The sequence below is a fragment of the Echiichthys vipera genome (assembly GCF_963691815.1).
Source record: "Echiichthys vipera genome assembly, chromosome: 3".
NCBI lineage: Eukaryota > Metazoa > Chordata > Actinopteri > Perciformes > Trachinidae > Echiichthys > Echiichthys vipera.
In genome coordinates, this window is record NC_139828.1 from 12,679,545 (window position 1) to 12,692,340 (window position 12,796).

The 12,796-nt window shown below is 39.6% G+C and overlaps 1 protein-coding gene across 1 annotated transcript; it reads left to right on the plus strand.

Annotated features, from left to right (window-relative positions):
• Positions 1-5,199: 5,199 nt before the first annotated feature.
• slc1a6 (solute carrier family 1 member 6) lies at positions 5,200-11,147 on the plus strand (the record flags this gene model as incomplete). The annotated part of the gene is made up of 10 exons (XM_083940463.1): positions 5,200-5,437; positions 5,552-5,689; positions 5,781-5,988; positions 7,741-7,783; positions 8,124-8,252; positions 8,413-8,597; positions 9,300-9,533; positions 10,091-10,285; positions 10,533-10,667; positions 10,949-11,147. The coding sequence occupies exons 1-10, from the start codon at positions 5,215-5,217 to the stop codon at positions 11,145-11,147; spliced, it is 1,689 nt and encodes a 562-aa protein (XP_083796589.1). The 5' UTR covers positions 5,200-5,214.
• Positions 11,148-12,796: the final 1,649 nt, after the last annotated feature.

The following is a 12,796-nucleotide window of genomic DNA, read 5'->3' on the forward strand; positions in this document are numbered from 1 at the left end:
AGCGTGACTAACTACAAATTAGGGACATCCCACCATTTTAGTATTGCACTTCCATAAAGTTGTTGGACTTCAAATGTGAGATGGAGATTTTAAAAAATGAATGGTCCAAATGAATGCAGCAGAGAGTATGTTTAACATTGGTGTAATTTACATACTCAGGTCTGATTGGACAACTACTCTACTGCAATGGTCTACCTTCAAGTTTGAATATGTAGAATCTGTATTAAAAGCTATATTTAAAAAAATAAATAATTCACCCACGGGGCATTTTGAGGGGTGTTTAATTCATATTTTTTTTTTTTTGAGGGGTTTGACAACGGCTTTCTGTCACGTTCTGTTTACATTGTACCAGCCAATAGCAGCCGGCATTGCGGGTTGCCAGGCTTGTATGTTGTTGGGTGCAGCTACTGTAGGCTGGCATTGGGTGAAATGGAGTTTGCCAATCCTGCAGCTGCTTATTTGTCCCAGCAGCTGAGTGACCGGAGACGGGCAAAAATGAGAGTAAATATAGCCCAAGCATTCACTTGATGGTCTGAGATAAAGGAGTTCAACGGTATTAAAACACACGCCGAAATGCCTACTTTGCTCCTTGATCGGTAAGCTAACTTTCATGTTTACTTAGCTGTAACGGCTAACGGTAACAGCTAACTGTAACTTTAGTCAAAATTAGTCGTTACCCTGTATGATTCATCCCTTGACATGGCTGATTGCTTGACACACTCGGCAACGAACCTGGCAACCCGACTGCTGGAATTATAGTTTGTTGTTGCGACTATGATCTTGAGACACTAGATGGCGCTGTTCTGCTCATTCTCCATATTCAACCTTTAATTTCCCACATGGAGGGGGCGGGATTTATAACCTAATGCAGCCAGCCACCAGGGGACGATCAAGATACTTTGGCTTAACTTTATCGGGTGGTGTCAATCCCTCTATCTTTATATGCAATCTATGGTCATGCCACTCTGTGACTTTTTCCTTAAAGCTTTCTTCATCCTCAACAATCTCCATCATCATCGGAAAACACAAGTAGCCAATCACCGTTGTTGTGGTCGTCGCGTGGTATTGCTGTAGCCACAATAGCCCCAACGCGTAGTTCATTTTCTTTGAGGAGGCACATGTCAAACCACTCTATTTATTTTCATTTTGTGTTTTTATTGTATGCGTAAGTGTATTGTTGTGGTTGTTTTGGTTTGTTTATGTGTTAAACAAACAAAGTGTGAAGAAACTTTGTTGAGGGTTCAGAGTTGGATCAGGGCGATGGAAACTAGATGGCTGGATTTGACTTTGATGGACTTACCATGGACTGCAAAAGGTTGGCTGTTCAGTGTGTGTGTGTGTGTGTGTGTGTGTGTGTGTGTGTGTGTGTGTGTGTGTGTGTGTGTGTGTGTGTGTGTGTGTGTGTGTGTGTGTGTGTGTGTGTGTGTGTGTGTGTGTGTGTGTGTGTGTGTGTGTGTGGAGGTGTGATAAGGTCAGGCCATGTGAGAGGCCTTTTCATGTCTGTCTGCTTATGAGAGCAGAGCAGTGGGACTCCCTGTCACTGTGCCGCTGAGCTCCGGACACGCTCACGCACCGTCCTGACTCTGTCTACAGTTTAGAATCGGAGTGTTTTATTACCTGACTTTGTTCGGACTGTTCAACACCATGAGTGGTGAGTAGCCAGTGGGCAGTTCGTTGAAGTTTGTTAAGCTGAGACGCTTGTTCTACCTCTATATTTGGTGTGATTGTGTGAAAAACGAAAATGTTCAACTTTTTTGAGATTGTAATACCTTTATGGCAGCATATTATGTCTCTGGTTTTGAAAGAACACTTCTTGTTTTATGAAATCAGGGACAAAACGCTTTGTGCATAAAATTAATCAAATTCTAATTTAGGTCTGAGATTTTCCTCAGAACAATAAGCAGTGCAGTTAAAGAACAATACAATACGGTATCAGAAATGTGTATGTAACCGCTTGAGATGAAGTCCCTTGGTATGTTTTAACATGGCAGTCTGAAGTGGCTTTCTGTTGAGGTGTGAAATGTTTGCTGCCTTACAAGCTGAATGCCTCTCTACCAACAATACTGATAACACTGAATTCAATTTTAAAATGTTTAGAGTTTATAGATTTAGCGGCTAAGATGTGTTGTTGTTATCCGTATAACCATCTGAGGATTATTAACGCTTGCCATTACATTTATAGACCCTCGTTTCTTTGCTGTTAGCTTAATGTTTATCACTGGTCCGTCCTCGTCTATTGGTGGATGTTTGGGTTACAGTTGCCTGTAGCCTGACCTGAACTGAGCAGTTTCAGCCAGAGTTGGTGGCTTTAGACTGGAAGTCAGGTTACTGCTCTGGCACGGCACTGGTGACACAAATGCTCAAGTGAAACTCAGTGACATACATGATAAAACAGTGTCGTACTTTTAGTAGACAGGTAAAACTCCGGCCGTTTACTCAGGCTGTGAATTCAATATATAGCATTTAAAGTAGGAGCACTTTAAAAAGTTATTAAAGGTCCCATAAGATGCAAAATGTTCAGGTTCATACTTGTATTTTGGGTTTACACTATAACATGTTTACATGCTTTAATGTTCAAAAAACACATTATTACATTCTCATACTGTCTGTTTGAATATACCTGTATACACGTCATATTCTGGTCAACATTTCCCACTGTAGCGACACTTTCTAGCTTTGTATATTTGTGAAATCACAATCGTACCTATGTCTTGATGGCTCGTTTAAAGGCACAATTTCTGAATATGAACTGTGTGCATTTATTTCAGTATTGATCAGCATCAAAATTTCAATTTTAAATCAAAAATCGACTGAAATTTGCTTTCAATTTCAACAATCGAAATCAACAGGCTGGAACGAGATCCAGCTCTGTGGTGGGCCGCCATCTGCTTTGTCCGATGGGCGGGGGAGAGAGAGAGAGAGAGAGAGAGAGAGAGAGAGAGAGAGAGAGAGAGAGAGAGAGAGAGAGAGAGAGAGAGAGAGAGAGAGAGAGAGAGAGAGAGAGAGAGAGAGAGAGAGAGAGAGAGAGAGAGAGATAGAAATAATTATTTCTTCCCTGTGATTTATGTAAAGAAATGATAAAGTGAATGAGCTTCCATGGAACTTCGTGGTGCATTCAGGTGCACTTCATATTGTGGCAAAGCATTCAGTGCTGAAAAAAAAAGTTTTAATAGAAATCTGGATCAAATCGTGCATCCCTAGTATTTATATAGCACATCGACCTGCTTTCTGATAAAAAATATAAAAGAAAAAAACACATGGACATTTTTTCAATATGGGACCTTTAACTCTTTTTTAACATGACATGTAGCTCACAGGTGTTGGCCTGGTGGCAGTTCATGGTCGCTACCTTAACCCTTAGACCTTGGGTCGATGACACTTGGATATTCACTAATATGTTTATGTAACAAATCTGTAGATTAAATGAATGATTTCAAAGCTGTGTTAAGTTTCTAGCACTGAACATACGCAGGGGATGACATTACATTTTGTGGTAGTCCATTTCAGTGCTAATGTGCTAATGTAGAACTGTAGAAACCATTAATGGAGAATCCACCTTTTCATCCATTCAGCACTCTGTTGAAATGGCGAAACAGCACTCTCTCGAGTCCTTCACACTTGTTGTAAAACACTTTGGCTGCATTTCACATTTTGCCAGATGTTTCCTCGTGTGCTACACACACACACACACACACACAAACACACACACACACACACACACACACACACACACACACACACAAAGAGGCAGTGCTGTGTGAGAGCTAATTATTCTGTTTCTGACACTGAGCTAAATAAGGGGCCTGGATTATCCAGGGTCATCCTACAACCTGCTCAACAATGGGTCTTTGAGATAAACCTCACAACAATGAACAAAAGAAAATCAATAACCAAACAGAATAGATGAAGTCTTTGGAGAGCGTATGGTAAGTGTTTATTCCCCAGGGAAGAATACAAATACAAAGGTGTTGGAGCTGATGGAGTGATTTTATTGTGAAGGAGAAGCCGATGAAGAGGCTGGCTGTATACTAAATTGTTCTTTGAGTGCGGGAGTGTTTTCAGAGGGTGACTCTGAGGAAACGTAGATAAATACCCTAGATAGATAAGGAGAAGTTCGACCAACAGCCACGTGCTACTCACAGACTGCTTTGTGTTGCTCAGCAGAGGGAAACGCGGTAAGACTGCAGACGCTCGTTTTAAACTTTCCTAGTGTTGTTACAGCTCATATCTATTAAAACTGAAAATGAGTAAAGATATAAAAACATACCTGTTATTTACTGTCTCTCTGTAGTACAAAAAGGCAGTTAATAATGCGTAATCAGGGAGCCAGAAATACATGTGTAGCTTGCTTGTATTCAAGGTCATGCAGTGTAACGTAAAGTTTAACATGTGCTCTGTTTACACAAGCGTTGTCAGTTGGAGAAGACCAACAAGAAAACAAATCTCTCTGTATATTCTGTTTTGAGATTAGTTTTTTTCATTGTGTATGGTCTTATCAAGTGTTTATTCATAATCTTTACAACTGAGACAAAATTGCCAAAAGTATTATACAATTGACGTCATGAATAAGTACTTTCACTTTACTTATATCAAGTGCTGTTTATGTTGTTACTCATAATGTTCTCTCCATTTATGGCAGTCGTTTCTGAGTTTCAGTTAATTGATCAAACATATCAAATAAGTTGTGAAAAGTATCTGGTCCAAATCCTATATGTTAAATATAAAATGATAAAAAAGAAACAACTCCTCTCTGGGTATATAAGAAGTAGGGCTGGGGGGATGTGGTCAAAAACTTCTATCCTGAAATATGTCATTTCATATCTGGATAACGATATACATCACGATGCAGCATGTTCTCTGGTAGTTCAATGAATAAATAGTCTATATGACATAACCTATTTTCACATACTCCTGTGTGAATTAAATACTTGGAGAACAATGATTTCATGAACATCTTTAGTGTAAAATGAACATAACGTGCAATGATCAGGATGTAAAGCTTCTTCCAAATGGTGTCAATGTTGCTGTAACAGTTCGGTTACTGTGTTTTTTTGACATTCCAATAGAAATTATATAAAGAAAATATATAAAATAGATAATGTATATGCGCATGACAAAAACCTAATATGTGACTGATTTTTTCTCCCTACGTCGTTCTCTCCCCTCCCAGTTTCCCACGAGACCTGCCTCCTGGACCAGGTGCTGGAGCTGATTATGAGCGAGAAGCCCCCTACCAGTGCTAGTCTTTTCCTGAACGAGGACGCGGACAAACCCCCCCTTCCAGAGAGAGGAGACTTGAGGAGACGTCTACGCAGGGCCATGGAGAGGAAAGCCAGCAGCATGAAGGAGAGGATGAGCTCCATCAGTCGGGGCAGCGTCAAAGGCTTCCTCAAGAGGAACCTGTTTGTTTTGTTCACTGTCGCCGCTGTGGCTATGGGTGAGTGAGGAGGGAGATCACGTGGAGGTTTGACCCTGTTTTCTCTGCAGTCACTTGACTTCATTTGACTTCATGTACATTTGTGTTTTTGTGTGTATGTGCAAATGTATCCAGGAGTAATCCTGGGCTTTGCTCTACGCCCCCACAATCTGTCCCTGAGGGAGATCAAGTACTTTGCCTTTCCGGGGGAGCTACTAATGAGGATGCTACAGATGCTGGTGCTGCCTCTTATTGTCTCCAGTCTGGTCACAGGTTGGATTTTAACAAGCAACAACACATTGATAACAAAATATGAACTTGCATCAAACTATTTATATTTACAAACGAACTTCCGCTGTCTTAGGTATTTCCTCCTTGGACAGCAAAGCGTCAGGTAAGATGGGTATGCGTGCAGTGGTCTATTACATGGTGACCACCCTGATTGCCGTGTTCATCGGCATCGTCATTGTGGTAATCATCCGGCCGGGGAAAGGCAGCAGGGACAGTCCGGTGGCCAACAGTGGAAACATAGAGCCAGTTCAGGCTGCTGATGCTTTCCTGGATCTCATCAGGTAACAGCTGAGAAACTCTACTTACTTGTGAAGTTACACACTGATGTTGTTACTGTATGAGTCACAATTCTACATCTTTCACACTAAGTAATAGTTTGACATTTTGGGAATTGCTGAGAGTCAGATGAGAAGATCAATATAATAATAATAATAAAATAATGGATTAGACACCTGTTAGATGGCACCATTGCCAAATCCTCAAGTGTGTGAATAACCTTGCTCCAGAAATACTCCCAATACCAACTGGTATACAAACAAAACAGTAGCATCAGAACTAGGGGTGCAACAAGTGGAATACAGAACAACATTCGGACAATCACCCTTCACAGTGTTAGGCACCAAACTGTGGAGTACATTACCACCAGACATCAAAACATTGACAGAGCTCAAGGTTTTTAACACACTAGTAAAACAATGGTTGAAACTGAAAAACACCTGTGAACATTGACCCTGTAACACAGGGCAAAACACACGTGTGCATGTACTTGTTGTCCTTGATTCATTATGTGTGATGTAATTGATGTTCTATATTCTAACGGGTGTATTGTTTTTTAACTTTGCTTGTGTAACTTTTAGTAAAGGCCTAACAAGGGACAGTTTTTGCAAATTAGTCTCGACTAGTCTATGCTAGAAACCTGCAAGCATGGCATCAATTTTATATGAAACCATGTACAATGTATTTTTCCTGCTCAAAAATCTTCTAAATAAAATGAATAAATATCACCCTCATATATACCCTTAAATAACCAATATTATGCATTTTCCAGCCTCAGGGGGCAATGGCTAATATTTTGGGCTTTCCGGTGTACTCCGGGCCAAGACTTCCTCTTCTGGGCAGCAGTTTTTGTTTATGGTCAGATTAGCAACTTGAGAATGGAGTTGGAGTTAAGAGATGGCGTGTCTATAAATAGATAGCTGCATATGAATGCAGATAAATTATAACAGAAAGCTAATGAAAAGCTAGGTCTTGTCAGACGATAACCAGTGGGTTCAGTGAGAGCTTTCCACATGGACATTTACCTGCATGCAAAGTATGCTCAAACTTATTATTTTTTATTTGTACTGTTTTGTTTTGGCTTTCTTTCTTTTACTCTTCTTCCTCGCTTGGAGGTATCTCTGTCTTTGCTTTGTGTTTTGTACATTTGTTTTTTCTCACATCCGCAGGCTTGTCCTTGACTGTCTGCTGTATTCTTTATTTTATTACGTTTATCTAATGCAACAGTTTTTCCCCTTGTTTTACCCTGTAAAATCTTTAAAAAATATTTTCCCATTTCCCTTGCCCCAATTCTACATTCCTACGCAGAATCTGGATATAGAGATTGCGATTTTGGATTTCTATTAGAACATGTTTACGTGTTCGAAAAAACACATTATTTTTTCTCTTACTGTCTGTCTGAAAATACCTGTATTCACCCTCCGTTTCAGCACCTGTCTCTTTAAGCCCCCCTCCCCAAAAAGCCCACTCTGCTCTGATTGGTCAGCATTTCTGGGTCTTACGCGTCTTTATGCTAAGCTAAGCTAACTGGCTGCTTGCTGTAGCTTCATATTTAATGGACAGATGTGAGAGTGATATTAATCTTCTCATCTAACTCTAAAAAAAAAATTAACAAGTGTTTTTCCAAACATATTGAAATATGGACATGCAATGCACACATCTATCCACCCACGATGATCTCATTGTTATTGATTGAACATCTTGTAGTATTACAAAATGTACAACCTGTTGTTGACATCTTTTGTTTTTTATCTCAGGAACATGTTTCCCCCCAATCTGGTAGAGGCTTGTTTCAAGCAGGTGAGATTGTCATATAATATTAATATTATTTCATTCATTTTTAGAAACAGCAAACACATACACTTCATATTAACAACATAACTCCCATCACCCATCTCCACCAACCACAAAGATTACATTACATTACATTAATTTAGCTGACGCTTTTATCCAAAGTGACTTATAATAAGTGTAATGAAGACACCACCCAAAAAGTGTAAAAATCCTGTGAGTACATATAAATTGTCAAATAGGAAAAACGGCATCAAGTGCTACATTACTGTAATTACATTACAGAAACAAATTATCCAAACATAAATAATGCATTTCTTTTATTTTATTTCCATGCACTCTCTTGCAGTATAAAACAGTGTACAAGAAGACTGTGCACACAAGGAACGTGACTGTGACCCTGAATCTCACCGACTCGCTCAATGTGACAGAATCTAACCTGAGCGTGAACCTCAGCAGGGTGCTGCACACCATACAGGTGAGTGGTGGTGACAGACGTCTCCCCAGAGGAAAGACAGTTCTATCGTTAAAACATGTCCTTATTCACTCACTGGTGCTGCATGAATCCAGTGAGGGTTTGCCATTTTGCCTCAGCAGGAATCCATATCATGTTTACTTACACATACTTTCTTTGACAGGAGACAGTGGAGGAGACTGTCCCCATGTCCGGGTCCTCTAACGGAGTAAACGCTCTGGGTTTGGTGGTTTTCTCCATGTGCTTCGGTCTGGTCATTGGCAACATGAAGCAGCAGGGCCAGGCCCTCAGAGACTTCTTTGACTGCCTGAATGAAGCCATAATGAGGCTGGTGTCCATCATCATCTGGTCAGTAAAGACTCCAGAACCTCTTGATTTTGAGCTTTAAAAGCAGTTTAAATTCCTTGTTTGAAGACACATCGGGCCTCATGCTGCAACATTTTCTTAATTTTTCTCTAAACAGAATATTTTAGAAAATGTTACGGTGTGTAACAACCGTATAAATACTAAACTGTAAAGTCGTAACTTCATTCACAGAAATTCATAAAGCACTTCATAAGCAGTTCTTATTCTGAAGGCCTAAATTGGTGACAGAAACTAATTTTAGGTGCTTTAGCTCCTTTACAAAAACAGTTAAAAAAGAAAAAGAAAAGGGTAAATCGACTGGCAGCAAAGTTTCCAGGCGGATACCGTGCAATTACAGTAAATAACCGTATCATAGATTTACACGTTATAAACTGTAAAAAAAAACAACAGCACATTTTAAAGTCAAAAACCCGGTAAATTCCATTACATATACTGTATTTATGTAATGGTTATTTACTGTAATTCCACGGTATCTGTCTGGAAACTTTGCTGCCAGTCGTTTTACCGTTTTTTTTACAATTCATGTTTTTACAGTGTATTGTTAATAAATGCATACATACTGTAATTTAATATGGTTATTTAGTGTAATTTCACAGTATCCGTCTGGAAACTTTGCTGCCAGTCGTTTTACCATCTTTTACAGTTCATATTTTTACAGTGTATGTGTGTCATCTCACCTCTCAGGTACGCTCCAGTCGGCATCCTCTTCCTGATTGCGGGGAAGATTGTGGAGATGAAAAATCTGGCTGAGGTGGGAGGGCAGCTGGGGATGTACACCGTGTCGGTCATTGTGGGTCTCCTAATCCACGGCCTCCTAGTCCTGCCGCTGCTCTACTTCCTGGTGACCAGGAAGAATCCCTACAGTTTCATCGGTGGCCTGCTGCAGGCGCTCATCACTGCTCTGGGAACCTCATCCAGGTGACTCCCATCCTCTGATACTTGGGTCCATCACTTTAATGTCTGTACTCCAGTGTGTTTAAGGGTTTGTTTTATGCGTCATTAGTTGAAGGGAAACATATCATTCCTTCTTTATTTATATAGCACCTTTCTTAACATAGGTTACAAAATGCTTTACAAAGAGATTAATTCATTCATTCATTCATCTTCAACCGCTTATCCCAGGGTCGGGGTCGCGGGAGATATAAAGTTAAAAAGCAAAAGAACTTTAATTATTGAATTATTGATTTTTCATTTGTTTATTTTCTTGCTTTTTCGCACTGCATTCTATGTTGTGAAAGGTGCTATAAAGTTTATTATTATTATTATTCAAATTTAGATTCTGTAGTACTGATATACTTAAACAACAGTAATAAACTCCTTTTAGATACAAAAGAAACTTTATATATAAAGTATAACAGGATCTAAATGACAATATGAATGACATGATGCAATGTGAATAAATAGGATTTACAGTAAGACATAATAGAAATTGATAGGTAATACTGTGTATGATATTGTTTTGTTGTCTGATTCAGCTCTGCCACCCTGCCCATCACTTTCCGCTGTCTGGAGGAAAACAACCGTGTGGATAAACGGGTGACACGTTTCGTCCTCCCTGTGGGTGCCACCATCAACATGGACGGCACCGCCCTCTACGAGGCTGTGGCAGCCATCTTTATTGCCCAAGTCAATGACATGGACCTAAACTTTGGTCAGATTCTCACCATCAGGTAACCCCTCTTTAGTCCCACATGTCATCCTGATAAGAAGTCCTCATTTATTATGTGTTTCAGCTGGACGCTGGTGATGGCTTCTAACTGAAAACACAATTGTTTTTGATCTTTGATCTTCTCCACCACCGTCACATTATTCAAGTTCTGGAGCTGTGTGGGCTACTTTCCATTATATCTGCTTTGTTTGTTTCCCTTTTATTAAATGTCTTCACTCTCCTCTCCATCCCTCCCACCGCCCACTCAGTATCACTGCAACTGCTGCCAGCATCGGAGCAGCAGGCATCCCTCAGGCTGGCCTGGTTACCATGGTGATCGTATTGACATCGGTGGGACTGCCCACAGAGGACATAACACTGATCATCGCTGTGGATTGGTTCTTGTGAGTTCCCACTAAATGTCAGCTTGATGGGGATTGGTCTGTGTACTGTTCTGTGGGTCTGCCAGCCTAAATGTCATTGTAAAGCTTCAGAGAGCCCAGAGGTCCCACCACTACAAAGGTTATTGATGCATAATGCAGAGTGACAGATTAGAAAGCCTGTGTTTAGAGGCACATTTATACAGTTTAAGCTGTGAGTGTTTGTATAGCAGATATATACAAATATTTTCCCTGTCTGTGCATCTCTTTTCCCGTCTCTTATCTGATTCTTACTCTTTCCTCAGGGACCGTTTGCGGACCACCACCAACGTGCTGGGTGACTCTCTTGGGGCTGGCATTGTGGAGCACCTTTCCCGTGGAGAGCTGCAGAGTCAGGATGCTGAGGTGTGCAACTCTGTAATCGAGGAAAATGAGAAGCCCTACCAGCTCATCTGTCAGGAGAACGATTCACACAACCACCGCAACAGTGAGACCACAATGTGAAGACGAGCTGCACCCTTTTGGGGCTTCACGTGCCAAAAGCATTTTAGCTAGAAGGTTGGCTTGAATGGCGCAGGGACAGTCTTAGAAAATAATAGTTCACGATCAACTCAGCTGTCACTTGAGGTTCGAAGATCAGTTTTTCAGTTGCAGATGAAAACAAAGTTCTCTTGGAAACAAGGAAATACAAAGTCCAGCCCAGGGTTTGTTCGATGACAGGAAAAAACTACACATGGAGCTATTAGGAACAGTTACACATCCAATATCTACAATCTCATTTTCTGCCTTGAGTGTCAGTTATTTGGGGGAATTTTGCTGTTTAAATTCGATGTCAGGCAGCTGAATATGTCAAAGACGGATGAAAGTCATTTTAAATATTCTCCATCATGTTTTCAAAGATTTGTATAATTTATAATCCACAGTCAAAGCAGCATCAACTCCCTACCAGCATCAGTGTTACACAATATAATTTTAGATAAAACAGTACCATTCATACATAAAAATGAAACCAGCGGATTTTCCACTTGTGTGAATATGTAAATTTGGATCATTTGGCTCTTTCTGTTGCATGACTTAACACCTAATACATTTCTTTTGTTAACACTTTTTTTTGTCATTCTCATCACGACTACCTCTAATAGAACTTAATTTTGGAGCTTCTACGCAGAAATACTCTGGAGCATTTGGATGTAAATACATCAGTCTTGTATTATATTTTTTTTTATTATGTTATTGAAGTTAAAATTTTGAACGTACTTGACTGTTAAACACTGGAGGATGATGTTAAGGAGAATCTTTGCTACTATTATTTTGAAGTTAATATATTTCAAGTGACTTGGTTGAATGTCCTTCTTATTAATATTGTATTGGTGTGTATTTCTGGTATTTCTTTGGCACTATTGCTTTTAAATTAAGGACCGTACTGCTACACAGTAATTTCACAGGAATACCTGCAGTTATTTTTACTTTAACCAATTATACAGTTTCCTAGTTGAAGGGAATATCAAACAAGATAATTCTTTTATTAATTTTTCTTCAGTAAAATATATTGTTTTTCCATTTTAAGGTTTGATTTGTCTTGTATTGAATCTTGGTTCTTAGCAATTTGTAACGTGTAAACTATGATGCGCTTAACATAGGTACACCATTACACCTGCCTGTGTTTTTCTGCTTTATAAGTCATACTATAAACATTTTATATTGCAAGCCATTGACTGGTTGATTTCTATTGTTTTGTTAAAATGTACTGTGAAGAAAGTCTGTGAATGCCTCGAGGAATGTAATGTACGGTTGCTTTAGGCATTTTTGGTGTTGATTGTTTTAGAGGAAAGTGTAATGTTTAATTGATTACTATATGAGACTCTCCTGACTTTGTGTCACTTTTATTATAGTGAGTTTGAAGCTTGATGTCATTTCAGTGAAAAGCTCAACATTTTGATGGACAGCTTGTGAAAAAAATGTGACAAATAAATAAATGGCTCAGGAATTGAACTGTGATTCTCATGGCTGTGTTTGTGGCTACCCCTGGTGGAGGATATTCTCCTGTCCAGAGGCTGTTCTCCTTCTGGACCTTTTCACTCACTGATAAACGTCCACAAACTTAGTTTTCTTTGCATTGATAATGCTCAATATATTTACATTAAGTAAACATA